We start from the raw sequence: 23,376 nt of genomic DNA, 5'->3' as shown, positions 1-23,376 counted from the left end.
TGAAATGACTATACTATCCAAGACAATCTACAGATTCAGTGCAATCCGTATCAAAATACCTGTGACATTTTTCACAGAACTAGAACAAATTATTTTAAAATTTGTATGGAAACACACAGGGCCCAAAATAGACAAAACAATCTTGAGAAAGAAGAACAGAGCTGGAGGTGCCATGCTCTCTGACTTCAGGGATTACAAAGCTACAGTCATCAAAACAGTATGAGACTCGCACAAAAACAGACACAAATCAGTGGAACAGAATAGAGAGCCCAGAAATAAACCTATGCACTAATGGTCAAGTAATCTATGACAAAGGAGGCAAGAATATACAATAAAGGAAAAAACAGTCTCTTCAATAAGTGGTGCTTGGAAAACTGGACAGCTACATGTAAAAGAATGAAATTAGAACATTTTCTGACACTATGTGCAGAAATAGACTCAGAATGGATTAAAGACCTAAATGTAAGACCAGAAACCATAAAACTCGTAGAAGAAAACATAGGCAGAATACTCTTTGATATAAACTGTAGCAAGGTTTTTTTGGATCTGTCTCCTAAGACAAAGGAAACAAAAGCAAAAATGAACAAATGGGACGTAATTAAACTTAAGAGCTTTTGCATAACAAAGGGCACCATTGGCAAAATAAAAAGGCAATACTGAATAGGAGAAAACATTTGCAAATGATATGACCAATAAGGGGTTAATAGACAAAATATATAAAAAGCTCATACAACTCAACATAAAAAAACAAACAAACTGAAAATGACCATAATACTCGAATAGACATTTTCCCAAAGAAGACATACAGATGGCCAATTGGCAGATGAAAATATGTGCAACATTGTTAATCATCAAATAAATGCAAATCACAACCACAATGAGATACCACCTCACACCTGTCAGGATGGCTATCATCAAAAAGATCACAAGTAACAAATGTTGGAGAGGATACGGAGAAAAGGGAACACTCTTGGTGGGAATGTAAATTGGTGTAGCCACTGCAGAAAACAGTATGGAGGTTCCTCAAAAAACTAAAAATAGAACTACCACGTGATTCAGCGATTCCACTCCTGGGTATATATCCTAAGAAAATGAAAATAGTAATTCAAAAAGATACATTCACCCCAATATTCATAGCAGCATTATTTACGATAGCCAAAATATGGAAGCAACCTGTGTCCATCAGCAGATGAGTGGATAAAGAAGATGTATACACACACACACACACACACACATACACACACACACACACTGGAATATTACCCAGTGATAAAAAAGAATGAAATTCTGCCATTTACAGCAACATGGGTGGACCTAGAGATTATGCTTAGTGAAATGTCAGACAGAGAAAGACAAATACTGTATAATAGCACTTGTATGTGGAATCTAAAAAATAAAACAAACAAGTGAATCTAATAGAAAAAGAAACACAGATATAGAGGACAAACTAGTGGTTACCAGTAGGGAGAGGGAAAAGGGGAGGGGCAAGTAGGGGTAGGGGATTAAGAGGTACAAACCACTATGTATTAAAAAAAAAATAGGCTACAGGGATATATTGTACAGCACAAGGAATGTAGCCAATATTTTATAATAACTATAAATGAAATATAACCTTTAAAATTGTGAATCTCTATGTTGCACACCTGAAACTTATATAATACTATAAATCAACTACACCTCAGTAAAAAATATAATTAACCCAGCGAAGAATATGGGAAAGGATATTCCAAGCATAGAAAGAATATGGTGATTAAATGGATTCTAGAAATAGTTCAGTATTATTAGAATATAAAATGTAAGTAAGTAAATATAAGAGAAGAGCAAAATTTTATTTATGGAAGGTCTTGACGACCATGCTAAGAGAGCTTGCGAACAGTAAGGAGCTATTGAAAGGTTTAATAAGGGCATAACGTGATCAAATGCATTTTAAAAGATCACTTCTGGGGGTGTATGGATGTTGAGTTTTAGGAGTCAAATATTAATGGCGGAGACATTCAATTATGGTTAGGATGCAGAAATTTTCAAGAGACAACCACATTTACCCCAACAGCAAGAAAAAGCCAAAGAAGCCACAAAAATAATCGCTATTTTAAAGGCCAAAAAAGAGCTAAGTGTGCAAAGAAACTTAAATGAGCTAAATTCCAGAAAGAGGTAAGCCTTTCCTAGGAGAGAAGAGATTCATGAATGTTTTCAACCCTGAGGGAATGATACAAGGAACTCTGAAGACATCATACATAGGTGTAAGAGAAACAACCTGAAATTTGGAATAGTTAGGACCCAGTTTATGGAAGATAATAGGTAGAGTAGATGAACTGTGAGGTTCATCCAGAGCACACAGAGCTTTAAATGAGTACAAAGCAAAGGTTTAGTTATATTTTTTTATAACCCACTGAAAACTGGGTGGAAAAGGAGAGCTGAGAGAACTCCTTCTGTTGTGCATCATGCCTTCATAGAAGGCACCACAGAAGTCTGCCCACTGAAGGCTGGGGGAAGGGAATCAGAGGAGAAGGGGATACTGAGGCAGTGAAACCCAGAGCAGGAGCCCAGCACATAGAGATCCTCAGTGATTTAGAGGGCTGGAGGCTAGGCTATAAAATAGGGAGAGACCTCCCTGGTTTAGAAATCTGTAGGCTGAGCTATAAAGCTTAAAGTGTCCTCCAGAGAAACTTAAGGACATTTTCAGGTAGGCAAATGCTGTTTTCCTGCAGACCTGTGTAAAAAATACTAAAGGAAATTCTTCAGACTGAAACAAAATGATAGTTGAAGATCACCTGGGTCTACAGGAGGGAATATAGATGTAAATAGAAAAAGACTTTTTAAAAATCGTCTTTCACCCAACTGTCTTCACTTTAAATATAAAGACATATAAAGACAGTTTCTTAGTCTGTTTGGGCTGCTGTAACAAAATACCACAGACCAGGCTAATTAACAACAGAAATTTATTTCTCACAGTTCTGGAGTCTGAAAAGTACAAGATCAAGGCACTGATGGATTCACTGTCTGGTGAGAGCCCACTTTCTTGTTCATAGATGACCTTCTTTTCACTGCGTCCTCACATAGCAAAAGGATCGAGGGATTGCTCTGGGACCTCTTTTATAAGGGTGCTAATCCTATTCAGGAGGGCTCCACCCTCATGACCTAATAACCTCCCAAGGCCCCACCTCCAAATATCATCACATTGGATGTTAGAATTTAACATATGAATTTTGGGGAGACACAAATATTAAATCTAGAGCAGACAGGTTGAAAGAAATAGGGTAGAAAAAACAACATGCAAACAATAAACATAAGGTAGCTGCTGAAACTGTACTAATCATAAGAAAATGGGTCCCAAGAGTGGAGTGTTACAGATAAAGAGATAGTGCATCAGGAAGGTTATACAGTTCTGAATGAGTATGACTTAATAATAGAGCTTTGGTTAGTCACAGTTGACCTAACTTATTAGAGTTGGAGATTTTGAAGATACTGACAGTACGAATTTAAATAAAAATCAGTAAGAATGTAGAGGATTTGAGCAATATTAGTTACCAGTTTGACCATAGTTGACATTTATAGAATTCTACATCCAACTTCTAAAGAATACATATTATTCTAAAGTTCACATGGAACATTCACCATCTGCAGGGTCACAGAACAAATTCCAATAAATTTTAAGGAATTGAAATCATACAGAATATGTTTCTAGGAACAAAAGTAATAAATGAAAGTCAATAACATCAGATGTCTAGAAAAGCCCCAAAACAACCAAAAGGGAAAGAGAGAGAAAGAGAAGAGAAGGGAGGGAGGAGGGAAAGGAGGGAGAAAGAGAGGGAAGGAAGGAAGAAAGAAGAAAGAGAATGGAAAATTGAAGGGCTTACCTTAACTGACTGCACTATGAAGCTATAGTAATCAAGAGAATGTGTGGTATCAGCATAAGTACAATAAATATATCAATGAAACAGAGTAAACAAAACAGAAATACACACATACATATATAATCAATTGATTTTGACAAGTTAATCCAAGGGGAGAGAGTAAAGTATTTCAACAAGTGGTTCTGGAAAAACTGAATATCCATATGGAAAAAATGAGGCTCAACCCTTTCCTCACACCATAATGTAACAAAAATTTGAGGTGAATCATAATTCTACAGGAAAATTTAAAGATGTATAGCTTCCTAATTAAAGCATAAGAGGATATCTATGCAAACTTAGGGTAACCAACAATTTTTAGGACACAAAAATCTTAAACATAAAAGAAAGAAAATGATAATAAATTGCATTTCATCAAAATGAAATTTTCCTGGCAAGAACAAACTGGAAGAACATATTTGTATTACATATATTTGACACAGAACTTGTATCCAAAATATATAAAGAATTCTTACAAATATCTATAATTAAGACAAACAACCCAATAAAAAAGTGGAACAGGTATTTTTTTAATATTTATGTATGTATTTGGCTGTACCAGGTCTTAGTTGTGGCACATGGGAGCATTGTTGCTGTGTGCGGGATCTTCTTTGTGGCATGCGGGGTCTTTTTAGTTGTGGCACGTAGGATCTTTAGTTGAGGCATGTGACCTCTTAGTTGTGGCACATGGGATCTAGTTTCCTGACCAGGGATCGAACCCGGTCCCCCTGCATTGGGATCGCAGAGTCTTAGCCACTGGACCACCAGGGAAGTCCCAGGAACAGGTATTCTTAAAAAAGAAGATCCACTCAAAAGCCTTAAAATATCAAGCATTGATATGAATGTGGAGTACTCAGAACTCTCACACATTTTTGATGGGATTATAAATTGACTCTATCAGTTAGTTAAACAGACAATTTCTTGTAAACCTAAACACATATTTATCCTATGAATCAACATTCCATTTTTTTGGCATTTAATCAAAAGAACTGAAAATATATCTTCACACGAGACCTGTACTGAAATCTTTATAGCAATCCTATCATGGGGCCCCAAACTGGAAGCAACCTAAATGCCCATCAACAGGTGAAATACATAAACAAATGTGGTCCCTTCATACACTGGAATACTACTCAGCCCATAAAAAGGAGCAGTGCTGTTATACACAATAGCCACATAGGAATCTCAAAAACGTTATGTTGTGTGAAGCAAATTCGACACAAAAGGATACGTAACTGTGTGATTCATTTATGTGAAGCTCTCAAACTAGCATAACAAATCTATGGTGATACAAATCTTAAGTTGTTGCCTTTGGGAAATAGAGGGAGTTTATTGGAAAGGGAATAAGGAAGCTTTCTGGGGTGATGGAAATATTTTATATCTTGCTTTGGATTGTATTAATAGGGATATAAGCAGTTATCAAAATTCATTGAACTGAATACTTAATTTCTGTATGTTTTCCTATACTTTATATATATATGTATATATATATATATATATATATATATATATAATATCTCAATAAAACAATGTAGAACAATTGAATGGAGCCAATCAGGCTTCTGAGGAAGCTGTTGCAGTGATTGAACCAAAGCTAATGAGTTCCTGGACTCAGGCAGTGGATGCTAAGAGAGAGAAGATGGAAGCAGGAATTCATTCTGAAGGCTCTCCCTGGAGTCTGGAACTTCTCAGACCACAGTCAGTCTAGATCATTTGGGGACCACTGATGGAAGAGCAAAAGTTAAAACCTAATCTTTGAATCTGCTAAGTATATTCTGGCTCCTTTTTGGAGATTTAGATGATTGTGTATAGTGAGGTATTGCTGAATATTTTCCAAGGTCCTACTATGGTTTGCACAGATTCAACAACCTATACTAGTCTTTCCTTGCAAATCACTAAACCAGGGAAGCCACCAAGCATCAGCCCTCCCCATCAGGATACCATGTGCCCAGGGGTAAATACAGGTGACTGTGTGACATGAGGCAGTTTAACTGGTCACTCAAGATGAGGAGAGAAGAGGGCTACTTTATTCGCTTGTCACCTTTGGACAGATTGAACCAAAAGCCTTGAAAAATTAAAAAAAAGAAAGATGATAATGGGCTGGGGGGAAGTAACAAGAGTGTGCAGGTTGAATGCAAGTGTTTCTTCTAAAAAACAGCAGTTTAATAGAACTGAAACTTCTAAAAATGTCTTGCTGGTATGATTGATGACTTTTCAGTTCATCCAGATGATTGGCAATAGGCTGCTTGAAGCAAAAATCCCAAGTTTGATACAAGCAGTGAGCGGACTTGTGTGGGGTGATGATGGGTATCTTGGAGTGCATGCAGATGAGGTCTGGGTTTCCTAAGCAGCCGAGGCCCTAAAACATATTGGGTGGTGGGTTCCAGGAAGGGGTTCCATACCAAGAAAAGAGTAATTTGAATGGGGCAGCAGGTGTTGGTGACACCTGGATGAAACCCTAGTAGCACAGCACTTAGGAAATGGTGGGGTGGGCAGTGAAGATGGTGAATGTGAGATGAGTAAAGGCACAGAGTTTTGCGCATAAGTACAGAGAAGGATGCCTTCTGAAGGACTACTGGAGAAAGAGAGTGCCTCTCTTCACTGTATCCTGAGTTCTCTGACAAAAATATCACTGAACACATAAGACTTCTGTGATGATTCGATAACATATAAAATGTTCAGCTGGGAAGGAAGGATAGAGTTTCCCTCTATTTTGTATCTGCTCTTCGGCAAAGTCTGGTCAACATACTACAGGGAAACCCTTACCTTCCTTTCTAGTTGAGCATTTTACATGTTATCTCATTTAACACACACATCAATCTTACATGGTTAGTGATTTTAGTCACAGGGTATAGAAAAAGGAACTAAGTCACATGGCATTTAAGTAAGTTGCCCAAGGTCACACAAGAGCTCCCTGAGAGAGCTGAGGTTTGAATGCCGCCTTGTCTGACTCCAATACTGCTCTTATGCCCCTTCACGTCCTCCAGATGAACTCTTGGCTTGTTTGCTGGTTCTGTAACCTGCTCTCTGTTCCTGACAGCCCCTTTGCCTTCGTCTTCTCTCAGCATTTAAGTGCCAGCTCTCTTGTTGCTGATTCCTCTGAAGTGGAGCTGATCTCTTTTAGCACCACTCTATTGCTTGCTTGCCAACCACTAATGACTCCCCATTATCTTCAGGGATGAATTTCGATTTTTAACGTTAATTGCTCTTTAAATCTGACCTTGGATTGCATTTTCAGTATTCTTTTCCAATGGACTTCTCCTCATAATTGATGCTACATCAACATCCAGTCACTTGAAAGTACCCAGATGCCCCATGCTTCCTCTGGCCTACACCCATGCTGTCCCTGCTGCCTGGCGAATTCCCAGATGGTCCTTTATAGGACCTCTTATAGGACCTCTGATGGGAAGCCTTCATTGGCAGCCCAAGGCTAGGCTTGTGCGATTTCTTTACATTCCTGTAATATTACATACTTTACTCTGTCAGAATAGTTTTTATTCTCTTTTGAAAATTTCTGTTTATTCATCTGATTTTCCAATTTAATTGAGAGCATCTTGAAGGCAGGAACTATGACCATTAAATTTGTTGTTCTCAGTGCTTTGCATAGGACCTGGCTCATAATAGGTATACAGTAAATGCTCATGAAAAAATAACTTGACTTTATTCTTTCCTTTAACAAAATTCGTAGGGTACTTATGATGTTTCCAGCCCAATGCTAGACTTTGAGAATGGCAAGATAAAAAATATGATAAAATATTGTCATTATTCTTAAGTAGCTCATAGACTAGGCGGAGAAACCAATATTTAAGCAAATAATTATAGTCATATGCTATTGATTAATGTGGGTCAATGTGTAGTACTGTGGGAGTGCAGAGGAAAATACCTGTGGGATCAGGGAAAGTTTTTCCCTGTGTAATACCGAAGACATTCTTTTGCACCTGGAGATCAGCACGTGATTCCATAGCGGTTGATACCGTTGGTTCTTGCGCCAATCTGCTCGAGTACAAATCTTGGTATGTGCACTTGGGCAAATTATTTACTCTCTCTGTGCTTCAATTTTTTCATGTGCAAAATGTGAGTAATAAATGCACCTACCTACCTCATAGGATTTTGTGAAGATGAAATGTGGCAATGTGTTAGAACAATGTCTTGCAGTCAATAAATGCTAGTTATTTTTATTACAGTTATTATTGTGGTCCTCAGGAAACCAGTTATCTCTATAACCCGAGGATGGACCTTTTCGAAGATACTAGAATTCAAACTTGCTGCTGCAGTTCTTCCTCCCTGTCTATGCTTGTGGCTTAAAGGTTTGTGATCAGGGCACACGATGTGCAAAAGAGATAGGGACCTCTCTCTTTGGGTTGCCTGGGAGAACATCCATTTTAAGGATCTGAAAAGTGAGAAAGTAAACGACAAAGGTATCCTAGAATTTGTTGCTGAGAGTATTGGAGAGACTTCCTGATTCCTAGGAGCTGGAGAGAGGAAAGAAATATTTATTCTCCTCAACATAATAGCAGGAGAACTGTCATGCTACAAGTCACCTTTTTCAACTAGATGAGAAAAACAGAATCAAAACCTTCCAGTGCCTTGAATGTTTAGTGAAAGATGTGAATCTGATGGAGTCCCCTGGTCCCAGTTTGTAGCCTCATTATGCTTTCTCCTGGAATTTTCCGAATTCCTCTTGTACTCACAGAGACTGGTGAATACAGTCCTGGCTCATCACAGCCAACTCCGCCATATGTTCCCTTCTGGGAATTTTCACCAACTCCTGAATAAATGGTACAACTCTTCAGCTGTAATTCCACAACCACTCATGTCATCCCCCCTAACCCAACCATTCTCAAGTCTTGAAAGTTGCATTTTCTACTCTTCAATCAATTCCCAAATTTAGAATTTATATATATATATATATATATATATATATTTGCTTTATATCTCCCACGTTTGCAAATGTATTTCATTCCAGCGATGGAACAATCTGACATAACTAACCTATCTTGCCTGGGGAGAGGACTCTTGATAGCAATCTCCCTCTGGGCTGTCCTACTATTTCTAGTGTCTTCTTGATTTAGAGTCTGACACTGTGCATGTGGACCCATTGTCCTCAGAAAGAAATGTGATATTCTCAAGCAGCCCCAAACACCTTCACTGGCTGCCTCCCCATTTCTCTTTCCCTGTTCTCACTCCACAGCCTCCGAGGACTAACTCCACACATTTCCCCTACACTTCTTGGCCTATCACTTGCACTACTCCTCCATCCTGGCCTCCCCTTGTCCCCCTCCTGGTGACCTCAGGCTGTAAAATGCTACAGTATCTCTGGCTTGGGTTCCTTATCTGGCCCAAAATTCTTTTCTTCTCCCTGTAAGACACTGAGGAAGAAGGAATGTTCATTTATAATGTTTTACTTCTCTATCTTTTTCCTCCAGCCTCCTTTAGATGACAGTTTTGCTCAGCCTGCCATAAACTTGAAATGTCCTTTTCTCACTTGCCCTAGGAGATGTGGCATTTCCCCAGAAAGAGTTGGGATCTGATCCTTAGGTTGTTGTATATGATGAGAAATAGTTTAAACAAAGTTGGTGATGGGCTGTATATCAAAACAGAGAGGAGTGGGAGGCATGGCTCCTTTGAAGACAGTATCCTCCTTCCAAAATGGAATTTCTGGCATGATATTCAAGTTCTTGAGTTCCCTCTTCTCTTTTATTCCCAGGACTGTAGGAAAGAGTGATTTCAAATTATTTGGGCTTCTTACCGCTGCTTTATTGTCCTGCCATGCTTTGTAACATGCTGTAAGTGAAACCTGAACATCACCCAAGACTTGAGAATCAGGGAAGTGTGTTCAGTGATTATTCTAATTCCTCTGAACCAGGTGTGAAATCATGTTAATGATAGTATCTTCCACTGGATGTGCTTTTATATATTTCCAGAGCACTTTCACACATACTTTGATTTGAATTTAAAAACTGGTTTACTCACTTTCTATCCAGGTGCTAGCCTCTGACTGTGTGGCTACAATGTGGTTAAGGGAAGATCCACCTCCACCTATTAAAGTAAAAATTTGAAACCAACAGACCTGGAAGACTTGGGGATATAATTCTTTCTGGAATACAGAGGTGCTAGTGCCTGCAGGAAAAAATGCTAGAGGAGTTAGAGGTTAAATGATAGAGATTGCTCTGCATATACTTGGCACTCAGTAAATGGCAGAAGACTTTCACATGTTTCCTCATTTGGTTCTCACAGCCACACATTGAGGATCACTGTTGTGTTACGACAGAAGGTCAGGTTCAGAGAGTCCTAGGTTGTGGCCTGCCCAATTTATGTATCCAGGAGGTATTGAAGTTGGGACTCACGTCTAGGACACCTAACTTCACTCTTCCCATCATACCACATTGACTCGTATAGAGTTTATTTTTGCTTTCTTTATTAAGCTTACAGATATTTATTGAGCACCAACTGTGTGCCAAGTACTAGACTAAGTATTAGAGATACAGACCTACATAGTCCTAGAACCTTCCCTTTCTGCTTTCCTCAGAATGCTTCAGGCCCACTTCTGATGAGTTTGTGGAAATATGTGTGTTTGCAATACTTTGAAACCTGTATTTTTGCAAGATGTGTAGCTGATGTTTCTTCCTTTTATAATAACATAAGCCAAGTACTTTATAAGGCACTAAAATATTTTATGAACCGTTTATGAAACCAAACATAAATGTGATCATTCACTTTACAATAGAGTTCACATGTAGGTTGTGAGGAATTAAGAAACTGCTGACTGAATGTTGGGAAGTGGATATATGCAAAATATATAGCCAAATACATATATATGTATAGATGTATATAAATATACATGTATATGTAGATATATTTCAAAGCTCACATGGTTTAGTAATCAATTTTGTCTGAATATTTTGCTTTCTTTGTGGATAAATAAATAAATTTTGTTTATTCTTATAAATGGTACTTCCCAAACAGGCTTCTATTCAAGAAACTCTTGGTTTATTGTAGTGATGGGGAGCCTAGTGATTTTGACTTGGAGAAGTGGTGTCTACTGTCATCACTTGTCACAAGGACTTTGGTGTAGAATGTGCCCCTTGGGGTAGGCTCACAGGGAGAGAAGTTTTTTGTAATGGAGTCACCCAGATGTTTGAACAGCTGTATTAGCAGAGTTGTTTGGACAGTTTTACACAATAATATTTTGTGATAAAACCTTGGTATGTGAAATGACCATTGTTTCTCAAAGTTATTTTTACTCAGAGACAGAACATGAATTCAAGGGGGCTCACAATTTTATTGAGAAAATGAAATATATCCTCTTGAAATGTTATGGTAAAACATAAATGGCTTTTGCTTCATCCCAGACATTCATTTGAAGCAAGGCATTCTGCTGGAGAAGAAACCCATAAGGGCTTCTTTAAATAGGATACACTTTGATTGCGATCCAAGGAAGAACTGATAGTGAGAGATTAAAACATTTCCAGGGTAATTTACAGCTTCCTGCATTTTTTAAGGTTACTTTATTTTATGCCTAATGGTCAGGGATAATTTATATATGCCATGGCAGAAAGAAGCATGGCCAGAGGTTTTCTCTGCAGCTGAGAGTCTTGGTTGATTTAAGAGAGGAGATGCTATCTCATGCTGTACCAAATGGAGCCAAGACCTATAGACATTATACAGCAGCCAAGTCTGTCCGTATGTGTTGACAGGTTTTACGGGCAATATATTTCTGAGCTCTTGATCAAGATAATAATAATAATAACGAATAATAATAATAATAACTGTAGTTATTATTATGATTATTACTACAAAAATAACAGTAAGGATAGAAGGAGAAGAAGAGGAGGAGGAGGAAGTAGAATTGCTACTGTACCAGAAATGCTAAGATTAGCATCAGCAGTTAATAATACTAAGACTTCTATAATTCTAGTGTGTACATTAACTAGATTGAACTCAGTAAATGCTTTTTGAGAGTGTACCATGTGCCAACCACTGTGCTGTACACTGAAAGGTTAGAAAGGTGAATGAGATTCAGCCCTGCATGGTCTAGTTGGGAAATGCTCCTGTGGAAATTATTTCTACCAAAAATGAAACAAAGCAGTATCAAATGTGTCATAGGAGCACAAAGAAAAATCCTGTAGGAACAAAACATAGATATTATATTAGATTTAGAGACTGGGAAAGCCACATGGAAGAAGACTTTACAGGAAGTGTGGATTTTGATAAATGGATATGGAAAAGGGAAAAGTCATTCTAGCAAAATATGCCAGGAACAAAGGTGTGGAGAAGGGAGTATATATAGACTGTCTGTAGAATGAAGAGCAGTCTGAGTAGCTGGAATGAAGGCCGCTTTGGGTGGAGTGTGGCAAGGGAAGACTGGATCATCATTAATAGAATGTCTGCTCTCAGAGAGCTAGGTTTGCTCTAATGCCAACTTAGAACATACCATACTCTAAAGGCTGATGTGGGTAAACACTGGTTTGGTCCCTACCTCCTATTCTGTGCCATCTCTCCAAGCTGCCATTCCATGATCCATTTTGCTATGAACTTAGATTCTATGGAAACTACTAAGACCACTAGTGAAAAAGAAGGATTCTCTACCAGTAAAAAAAATCAGACCATCTGCAAGGCTGGAGAGGGTGCCTGGCTTTTCTTAAGTTCTGTTCCAGAAGGGCCATCCTTGGGATACATTTGTCCTCTCCCTACCTACATCCTCCGGAGACTTTTCATTTAATGTCTAGACAAAACGACTCCTTTGTACCAAGGAGAGTGAAATCATGGACATTAGAGATTGTACATGGTCCTGAGAGGTGCTGGGGAAAGAAGTTGTAGATGGAGACCCTGACTCTGTGTTCTCCTGACTGGCTGCAGAGGAACCCTGGAAGGACACTGTGTTAGAATTGTAAATAAGTCATTGTGCTCTGGTGCCCATTAACATAATCGGACTGAGAGTCATTAACCTGGTTTTTTGTCCTGGCTCAACTCAGAGCTAGCCGTATGACCTTGGGACAGTTACTTAACCTATTTGAACTCCAGTTTTATCATTTATGAAATGATATAGTTCTATTTGATCTCTAAGTTTTCTTCTATCTCTAATTTTTCTCATTGTTGTTCTACAAAGACTTTTTAGTTGTAGTTTTTAAAAACACGAAGAATGAGTGGGTGAAGTTTCACATTTCATCTTGATTTTTGGATTAAAATGTGAATCTTATTCAAATTTGATATGAAATGGCAGACATATCAAGCCATTTCTTTCTTGCATGTATAATTTTAATGTATGTCTTCAATCCTTCCAAGGAGAAAAAAAAGTCAAATATTTTAGACAGTAAACAGCTGATAGAAATGCTGGGTTTATTTAAGTTTTGAAAATCTGTGTAGAGGAAGTAGTATCCTATAGTTATTAAATCAAACAGCTACATTAAGAATTCCTTACCCAAATCAGATATTTACAGTAAGTTTTTCTGTGGAATGTTGTTTGTTTTCTATACAGTTGTGAGGTAATTTTGCTTCATCTTGAAAAGACTAGAGCATTAAAACAGAGAGGACCATGAATATTTTACCCTAAATCCTACATGCCTTTTATTTTAGGGAAGAAAAGGTAAAAACTTTGGAATCCAGTAGAATAACATAGCATAATGCAGTGTAAAAAGGAATGCCCACCTGTTTAATGCCTCACAAATGGAACTTCAGGAAACCACAGTAGCTCTTAAATGGTGCATTGCAAGAATAAAAACATGATCCAATCCTGAAAGCATTCCTGCTGGGTGGCTAGGCCTTACTTTTCTCAGGACTAAACCAGATCTTTTACAGTCTTTTATAGAGGGAGGCCTAGATTATGCCATTATGCTTATGAAAATATGGAGAAGGAGCTAAGTGTTTCAGCAAAATTTTAAGCTAATTGAATCAATAAGGCAGAAGCGAGGAAGGGAGAAATTCTAATTCTAGGCCTTTGCTTTGGGCAGTGATATTAGAGACCAATACATAAAGCATGAATTATAAATGCCTGTCTGCTTGTCTGTCTTCTTGACTAAACTGAGTTCCTTGAAGAAGGGGACTTTGGCTTATATATATTGCCATCTGTGGTGACCAATATATGCATGGGATGGGGTGTATTGGGCCACTAATAATTATAGGATTGAATAGAAGAAAAAAAACACCTCTTTGGAGCAAAAGAAAATAACGATAGCGATAAATAAGTGAGAAGAATAAACCAAAATGTTCAAGATGAAGTGAAAGGAAATCTTAGCCTTGTGAAATGAAGCATTCTTCAGTGTTTGTTAGCTTTCATGATATTCTGTTAGCTTTCATAATATTCTGTTTAAAATGCATTCAAATTAGTAAGCTCCTGTCTTTGTACTGGGGTGAAGTTTTGTGAAATAGCAGTTTTTAAATTTCAGTGAACAAAGAAATAGATCTTGGAAATAAAATACAGATTATCACAAAGTTTGTTCTTTGGGGAGCCGTGTGCCAGATGACGTTGTCTCCTGGGACCTTTAGATGCTGGCATTTGGCCCACTACACAAATACAACTTTTTACTACCCTTTTACCAACTGCTATTAAGTTGACATTTTCATCCTAGCTTCCTGGTCATCCATCCTGGGGACAAACAGCATGATGTAGTGTAGGGAGAGAATGGTTTAGAGTCCTAGAAACTATTACGTTTGGCATTTTGGAGTGGTGGGCGGTTTCATATATCAGAGTATATTTTCTTGTGTGTGTATGTGTGTGTGTGTTTGTGTGTTTATGCATGTGTCTTTGCCTCTTTGACCAAGTCCATAACTACCCAAAGGGAAAGAGAATTAAGGAAAAGGTGTTGTATTCGCCTCTTCCTGAAAGCGGTTTGTAACATCAAAGCAAAGACACAGATACTGATGAAATATTTAGCGATCAGTTTTCTGTCTCTGCTTTTAAGTATGCTGCTGGTTTATAGTAGTGCCTTGAAAAAGATTCTGTGGTTTAAACACAGATTTTTACACTTTAAATTGAGACCATAATCTCAGTGGAGTGGGGAATTCCTAAGATAACTTTGTTTTGTAAAAAATGAGGTTGCTCAAATGGTAGACAATTAATCCAAATGCTTTAATTGTCATCTAAAAACATAAAGAATAAAGTGTGCCATTTCCTTTTTATCTTCTCCCTTTGGCTTTGCTTTAGAAAAAATAATTTCCTTATCAATTCTGCAGACATAGTGCTAGCTTATATCTTAAGAGTGGCTGCTATCAGTTTTAGTACATTCACTGAAGTTAAACTATCTATATTGAGAAAATGAAGGGAACTTTCTTGGCATCAAACCCAAACAGAATCTTAGTAAAATTTATAAGACATCTGCTTGATTATTGCATTATGTAAATGCTCTTACTCCTACAAATTTCTGTCAATGTAGTATCCTTTTTATAGTTTGATACCACAAATGTAGAATGTGACACAAACTTCAGTGAAAAATGGGATTCATTCATTTGAATGTATTTGGTTGTTTTTTGTTTTTGTTTTCATTTGTCCTAGCTATGCTAGAGATTATAGTTAATGAAATTTCTCTAATTTTTATATTCTCTAGGCATGATGTAAATGTGTTTCTTTTTAGTGGAGATTATATGGAAACACATCATACTAAATATTTAGTTGTGAGATTAGTCAGGAAGTTTTGAAATTATTACCTAAATATGGAGGAAGTTACTGTCCAGATTTTAAAACTGGGTGTGACCCTGATTCAGAACAAAAAATAATAATAAAGTAATTCTGGGTTACCCAATATACTTTTAAAATTTCATTCAACAAGAGTTATGGATTGAGTCTTACAAGGAATGGACTGGACTCTGGGGTACTGACTCTGCCTTCAACTAAGGCATAATCTGTTCCCTTTTTAAACCATCCCTCCATCTTCAGGCTAAGGTCTTTGGATGTCATTCTTATGGGCTCCCATAGCGTCCTGTTTATACTTCCAGTCCTGGGTTGATTCTACTATTTTGAATTTATTTATATATACATCCTCTCAACCAAATTCTGAGATTTTCAAGTGCAAGAGTAATGCTTTTTAAAATCTTTTATGTCTCAAGCGAAAATACATAGGTTCTGGTAGAAAATATTATCAACTAATTCCCTACTTTGGGCCATTAGATTGCTTCCTGTTTCTCCCATTTTGCCATATATAACACTGCAATGAATATTTTTTCATATAAAGCTTTATTTGCTTTATCAAATTCTCGTAGTATTATTATCATCATCATATTTATATTTATATAAATTAAAACATAAAATATAATTGTATTTTGGGTATATTGCTAAGCACTTTACATGGGTTATCTTAATTAATCTTCATAGTAACCCTCTGAACTGATTACTATCCCCATTTTACAAATGAGCAAACATGTTTAGAGAGATTAGCAGCTCTATTTTTACTTATTTCCTAGAAGATAAATTAATAAGTCAGAATTAACAACGTTTTTAAAATTCTTGAAATACTGAATGTGCTATAGGAAAGAAAACAAGTTATTTTGTCAAAGTTTTGCCTCACTAGTTTCCTTAGCACTTGGCATATGTGCGTTACTATTTCTCCCAAGGAGAGTTCTGGACATGTGCTGAGCAGGAACACCACAGCAGCTCAGCAGTGTAGATCATCCTGGTCTCCAAGTTGTTTTAACACATCTCCTTGATAGGAAGTATGTCACAGAAGAATGTGGCCAGTCTGAGTACGTCACACTAATAACACTTGATGGGCCAAGAACACCACACTCTTGTGTCATTAAAGCTAGGTTTGCTCCATGCATTGACTCTCCCTGGTTTGTTTGTGACTCCTCTGATAAGCACGGGAGACTGTTGTTTCATGCCAGCCATGGATACAACTTTGAAGCACAGAGAGCAACAGAAAGCAGGGGAAGAACTACCGGCCCAGGGAAACTAGTTGACCAGTGGAGACTTTCCAGAAATGATCATTAAATACCCTATGTCTGGCTCTGTCTGAGAAGCATGGGCCCCAGATTTCTATACTGGTGTCTCTTTACATTTGCCCTAGTTTTCCAATAAATGTAGCATGCATAAAATAGAATAGAGATGCACTGAAGAGTGTCAATGGTGTAGGAAGAGAGTGTCCTTGGCATGATACAGTGGAACAAGAGAGGCACCAAAGACCTGTGTTAGCATCATGGAGTAGCTTGTGCGTTCCTAAGTAAAATTCACCTACTGTACAAAGGTTTTGTTTTTTTCATCTATAAAATGAGGAGGCTGGGATAAAATAATGTGCTAAATTTTCTTTTCACTTTTGAGTTGGTGTAACGGAGTGTTCTAAAATAATGTTTAAGAACTGATGGTTCTGACTTAGACAAAAAGTATGTTCAAATTCTGGCTCTACAATTTACTACGGTTATGAACTTGGCCACATTACTGAACTTTTCTAGGTCTCAGTTTCAATTTCTATAAAATGGAGCTGATAATACCTTTCTTATTTGGTTGTGGTAAGGATTCGTTTGGAAATATGCAGAGCTGAATGCCTAGCACACATTCTACAGAAATGAAGGCATGGTAATGATGATGAAATCGGTGATTCTCTTTACCCCACACGTTTGCCGTAATAAGTCATGTCATATGTCCATTGTCAGGATGCTTCCTGTCTATGTGTTAGTTCCCTAGAGATGCTGTACTAAAGTACCACAAATTGGATGGTTTACGACAACAGAAATTTATTCTCATAGTACTAAATGCTAAAAGCCTTAAATCCAGGTGTTGCTAGGGCTGGTTTCTTTTGAAGATTCTGAGGTATCTCCTAGCTTCTGACAGTTGCTGGCAAACCGTGGCATTTCTTGGTTTTTAGTGGCATCATTCAAATTATGCTTGTCTTTGAATCTTCCCTCTGATGAATTCTTGTATCTTCAGATGAGTTTATAGGACAGTGGTCATTAGATTCAGGAGCTACCCTAATAAAGTATGACCCTATTTTAACTTGATTACCTTTTTAGAGACCCTATTTCCAAATAAATTCACATTCTGAGGTACTGAGGGTTAGGATTTTAGTGTATTTTTTTTGGAAACACAATTCTACTCACATTAGTCTACATATATAAATGTAAAGTAGTGAAGTTATTATTTCTGACAGTGATGATCAGGGATTATGCAAAGTCAGAATATAAATGAGTGATTTAATCAGGTTCACCCTGATTTCTATATATGTCAGTTGCTTCTAGAAATTAACAGTCAGAGAGGATACTCTCAAAGTCCTAGATTACCAAAGTCATCTGACTTTCCCTATTTGGGAGCATCGTCTGTGTTCCTAAATGAGTGTTGATTTCCATAGAAATTTTGATTTTGTCTGTCTTTGGGGATGGTGAGTGCTAAGGGTAATTAAACTACCCTAGAATTCCAGGGAACTTGAAAATGATCCATTTTCTGAACGGCTGCTAATCATATGTGCATCAGGTTGTGGAGCAGGTAATCAGATAAGAGTGATTTGTTATTATTCTAGTGATCTGGCTTTGTTGTGGGCCCTCCAGACAGCTCAGAACTGTTTCACCTGTAGTCTAGCCCCACTGGCAGTCTTAAGGCTGCATGACAAATCCCAGCACCAACACCAGTTCTTTCTGAACTACTGAGCAGAAATCCTTTGATTTAAAACCCATCAGCATCAAGCCTTAAATTGCCATTTCCTCAGCAAGTGTGAATTTTGGGGGAGTAGTTCTCAAAGTCCCCAAGATATATAATATCCACAAGGATGCCAAAGAACTGTGACATTTAGAAAGGGCTCTGGGCTAAGAAAAACATCTTTCCTAAGAATCTCTAAGTTTTCTCTCTCCACAAACACATGAATTAATGATCCCATGTGTGAGTTTCAGAGCCAGTCTAAGATGATGTCTGACAAGCTATCTTCAATTTATTTTCTCTTGTGTCCAGTATTCTTGGAAAATAATATTTTGTTGTTGGCTAATTTGTAATTTCAGCCCTACTGATGTATGTCTAAGGTTGCCAAATACCTACTGTTTTCTTCCTTCATAAACATATCTGAAATGTTGTCTGTGGATCTGACTTCCAGGGTCACCACTCTTCCAAGGTCAAAGTATGACACTGAAGCTGCCTTATTACCGTTGAGGATTCATGTAACTTTGGCTGTTTTCCTCTATTCACTTCTGAAATCTTGTGACTATAATAAAGCCCTTTCTAGACTCTAAAATCTATATTTATATCTAACTGTAATAGTACGTTATTTCTTTGAATATATACAAGTATCTTAATGAGCTAAAATATTTAATGAACACATTAGAAAGACTAGAAATAAGAATAATGATAGATTCTTTTCCAGAAATAATAAGCCATGTTTTTTTTTTCAAGAGCTTCAATTTCTCCATTTTTTTCCTCTAAGACCTCATTATTCTTGAACTTTTGCATTTGATTAGCACTTGTATACTCTGCTAGATTTTAATAGTTTTGATTTTTTAATTTATTTTTTCCATCATGGTGTTTTTTAGTTTCCATCTCTTTTTACCTCCCTCTTTTCTTTTCTCCCTCCTTCCCTCCTGTTCCTCCTACTTCTCTTCCTTTCTTCCTTTTCCACCTCTTTCACAAATGCACACACAAAAAGGTGCATCTCAAGATTAAAAAGAAGGAAAAGTGAAGAAGGAGGTGGAGAAGAGGAGGTAGTGGAGGGAGAGGGAGAAGAGGAAGAGCAAGAGGAAAGAAAAGGAAGAAGAAAAAGGAAGATGCAGAGGAGGAAGAAGAAGAGGGAGAGATAGAGAGAATGAGAAAAACAGACATAAGGGGAAGGAAAAAGGAGCATTAGGTGAGAAGCTGGGAAGAAGGAAACAGGGAAGAGTACAGTACCAGAAATCCAAGCCCTAAGATTAGTGGGCGATATATTTAGCTTTGAATTTTGGTCCAGTGAACACTAAAAGGGAACTATAACTATTTGCAAAATGTACATCGTACCTGACATAAAGTCACCATTTGCTTAACAAAATGGGAATAAAATGAAGTTTGGAATTAATGTAAAGTAAGGATTTCTTAATTAAATAACTGCCTCTAAATTGGCTTTCAACTAACCAAAAATTTAAATGTATTAATTTCAATTCATTGGAAAATATTGAGGCAGAGTATGCTCCCAGCGTTGACCACTCAGTGCCAAGCAGGGAGGGCCAGATGTGAGAGCAGAGGGTCCAGAGCCCCAAGACCAGGGTCCAAGTGTTTCTGTCACTTACATGTTGTGTGACTTCAGGCAAGTCTCATCTCTTGGCTCCTCAAGAGGATAATGAAGAATAAAGTCCTTATATACATGCAAGTGTTATTAGTTATTAATTATTGTCACTCACAATTATTGTGTTACAAGTGTATCATAAGTCCCAGATAACACCATTGTGCAGTCCATGCAACATTGTTACAATATGTGATTCCCTCTATTGAGTTAATTTAGTATATTTAGGCTTTCAAAAAACTTTCAAAACTTTTTTTTTTTTTTTAATAATCAAAGGCTTTTATTTTCTGGTTTTCAGGTCACATTTGCTGTTGAAACATTTAAAAAAAATAAATGCATATGGAGGGCATCCACTGGAAAAGCTCAATATTCTTTCAGATTACTTTTTAAGAAAAAAAAGAAAAAGAACAAAAAACTTATAACAACACCTGCTATTCAGCAGAATTTGACCTGACCCCTTTCTCCTTTTCTTGTTATTATAAACATCAAGCTCTTTAAGTGAGAGCTGTTTAAAGGATCGAGGGCTGTGAGTGTTCCTTCCTAGATCCCAGATGCACTGGGAGACGGATGGGCTTTTTGATCTTTATTTTATGAGCGTCTGATAAATTGCCTCTGGCACCTGGCAACTGAAATTTCACTATCTGAAAACTAACCCTTGTGTCAAACAATGTGGCCAGCCTCTCCGCCGAGGACCTGTGTAGCTGGGCGGAGGATGCCTTCCACTTCCTGGACAGGTCCACCGCCATGCTAAGGGATTTACATACTTTTAATTTTAGAGGGAAGAAAGGATTATTAAAGGCTTTATATGCTATTCAAAAATGTGTTTTTTGAAGGATGTCATCATAACTTTTATTTTGGGATTTTTGAACAAGTCAAATAAAGGCTCAGCACACTGCCTAGCCTGAAAAAAATGCTGGTAACAGGATAAAGATTTGCAGCTCTGGGTCATGGGCCTCCCCACACTAGGCTCAGTCTGTGTGTTGATACAAGAGAAATGCAGGTGGTCTTTTTCTAGGGACAGAAGAGTTATAAACAAAGTCATCAGCTGAGGCTATTACTGCCTTTCTTTTACCATCTTATCCAGAGGCAAGATTAACCGAAGCCCAAGAAAGAGCTTATATTTTCTCTATTTTTAGAGATTCAAATATATGCAGATTTTTAATTTTTAGGAAGAGAGAAAAAGAATGAGAATGACACAAACATTTCCACATCAGCCTTCTACTTAAATGAAAATGAGAGAAATGGTAAACAACACATGAAACACCCCAAATCTTCCAATGAGTGTGTCATCTTAAGAGAGCTGGGCACAGGCCCACCAGCTGAGGCATCTATCGATGCCATACTGCCATCTGTCACTCTTTCCCTCTTCCTCTGCTTTCTAAACTTGTCAGTTGAAAAATTGTTGTCACCCAGGGAAGATGATAGGCTTAGATAATCTCTTCTCCCTAACTCAGAGGAGATTGTCCTTAATCTTTTAAAGTTTCCTTGTAGGTTGCCACTTTATTTGCTTTCCCGGGTATCTTGCAGAGATCTAATACTGTTGGCTGGATGTCTTTGGGTTTCCACAGGCTGAAATTTTGTTTAAACTTTTTTGTTTTTTTTGCAGCCAATAAGAGATTTCTATGTTTGGCTTGACTGTACAGATACAGTAAATCTGCTGTAAAAACAGAACGCACTAGGTCAATCATTTGTTTATCTAGCAGCATTTATTTATTATGAGCAAGCAAAATTTATTATGCTTAGCTCTGAGTATATAGAAGTAAACTGGTTATATATCTTGCCCTCAAGGTGCTCATAGTCTCACGAGAGGCAAATATATACACAGATAAGTAAAATACCATTTTTGTCATTGTTTTCTTAGAAGTCCATATTTGAAAGAATGAGGCTACAGAGGAAGGGAGGGGAAGTTTAGAGGTAATGTCTGTGCTAAGTCTTGAAAACTGGGTTGATATTCTTCAGGTAGGCAAAGCAGGTATAGCAATACGAACAAAGCTGCCAGAGCAAAGCATTCATTCCATGGGTGTAATGGGCAACAAATAGGTTGTGGTATGTAAGGTGCTTAAAGCAGCATCTGGCACATAGGAGGTGCCAATAAATGATTATTCTTATTTATAACAATTCCCCCAAATATACTTCAGCATGGTGTGTATATTCTTGTTACGAATATGCAGTATCCCATTGATTTAACTTTTAATCTGAATTCTGGCCACAAGATTTTGAAATTCACCTGATTATTGTGACCTGAGACCCTTTTATGGGTCTGCCACTTCTGGGCTGAGAGATTAGAAACATCATTAATGTCTACAAATTCAGCATGGTAAAATGACTTCTCCAAAATCTCCTGGCCACTCAATGATCAAGACAGGCTAAACTCCAGGTCACCTGTTCCCAAACAAGACCAAGAGCAGAGGAATCAAGTTTCATGTATCCCAAGGTGCTGGTGGTGCTTCAGCCCCCAGCACTTTAAACAAGGTTTCGCTTCTGCAGAATACGTTATTTGAACACATATGTGTTGAGCATCCGGTCTTAGTCATTTCACAGGGATACAAAGTGGAATGGAAATCAGTCTTTCACTTCAGGGAACTTTTAGGCTCTTGATGGGTGGGGAATGAGAGTGGGAGTGGGAGTGAGTGACAGACAGAAAAGCCAGGTGTAACAGTGTAACAAGTGGGAAGAAAGGAAAAGTGAATGTATTTTAAATTTCTTTTTTGCACTTTCCCCTCCTTTTTTTCCCTGTGACTTTTGGAGCTTAGGCATATGGGTACCTGTTTCCAATGCACCAGGTTTTGCTTGACTTACGACTTAGAGTCACAGATTTCTTTTCTTTTCTGTTTTTCTTTCTTTCTTTTTTTTTTTTTGGAAAATACTGCGCTATCCTCCGTGGACCATAGACTGAAACATGTCATTCTCTTGTCTGTGGACTCTGAGAGGGTGGGAGGAAGGTGGGCTCTCTCCACAGGCACTAAGAAACTTGGACTTGTAGATTTAGAGGGAAATTTCTGAGGCTACTTGGTGTGGTCCTGCAGCGACCTTACAAGTCTCCCTGAAGAGGAGAACAGTACATGCTGCCAGCTCCCAGACTGTCACTGTGGGAGATCACGAGACAGGGCCCCATGGCACACTGTTGTCCCCTCATGTGCTGCCAATTCACATGCAGATGTGGACTCTCCATTAAGCCTGGGCTCACCTCAGCATTGAAACAAAGAAACCAAACCCCTGTTTCCTCTGAATAGAATTTAATTTACTAAAATCAAGTTGCAGGAAGTATTTCCTCATTAATTGTTGCTCCCGATGATCTGAAGCCACATGGGATTTAAAGTATTGAGTGA

General features: G+C 37.8%; 1 protein-coding gene across 1 annotated transcript in view; it reads right to left on the bottom strand.

Annotated features, from left to right (window-relative positions):
- Window positions 1-20,793, bottom strand: part of LOC307064255 (cytosolic 5'-nucleotidase 1B-like) — a gene marked incomplete at both ends in the record, with an annotated part of 79,835 nt that extends 59,042 nt beyond the window's left edge. The window contains 1 exon segment of the mRNA XM_079720734.1: window positions 20,701-20,793. Coding sequence (XP_079576860.1) covers window positions 20,701-20,793 — 93 coding nt within the window.
- Window positions 20,794-23,376: the final 2,583 nt, after the last annotated feature.

Source organism: Hyperoodon ampullatus, assembly GCF_949752795.1.
Source record: "Hyperoodon ampullatus genome assembly, chromosome: 15".
Taxonomy (NCBI): Eukaryota; Metazoa; Chordata; class Mammalia; order Artiodactyla; family Ziphiidae; genus Hyperoodon; species Hyperoodon ampullatus.
Note: the sequence above shows the minus strand (reverse complement) of the source record. Positions and strands in the feature narration are given on the sequence as shown.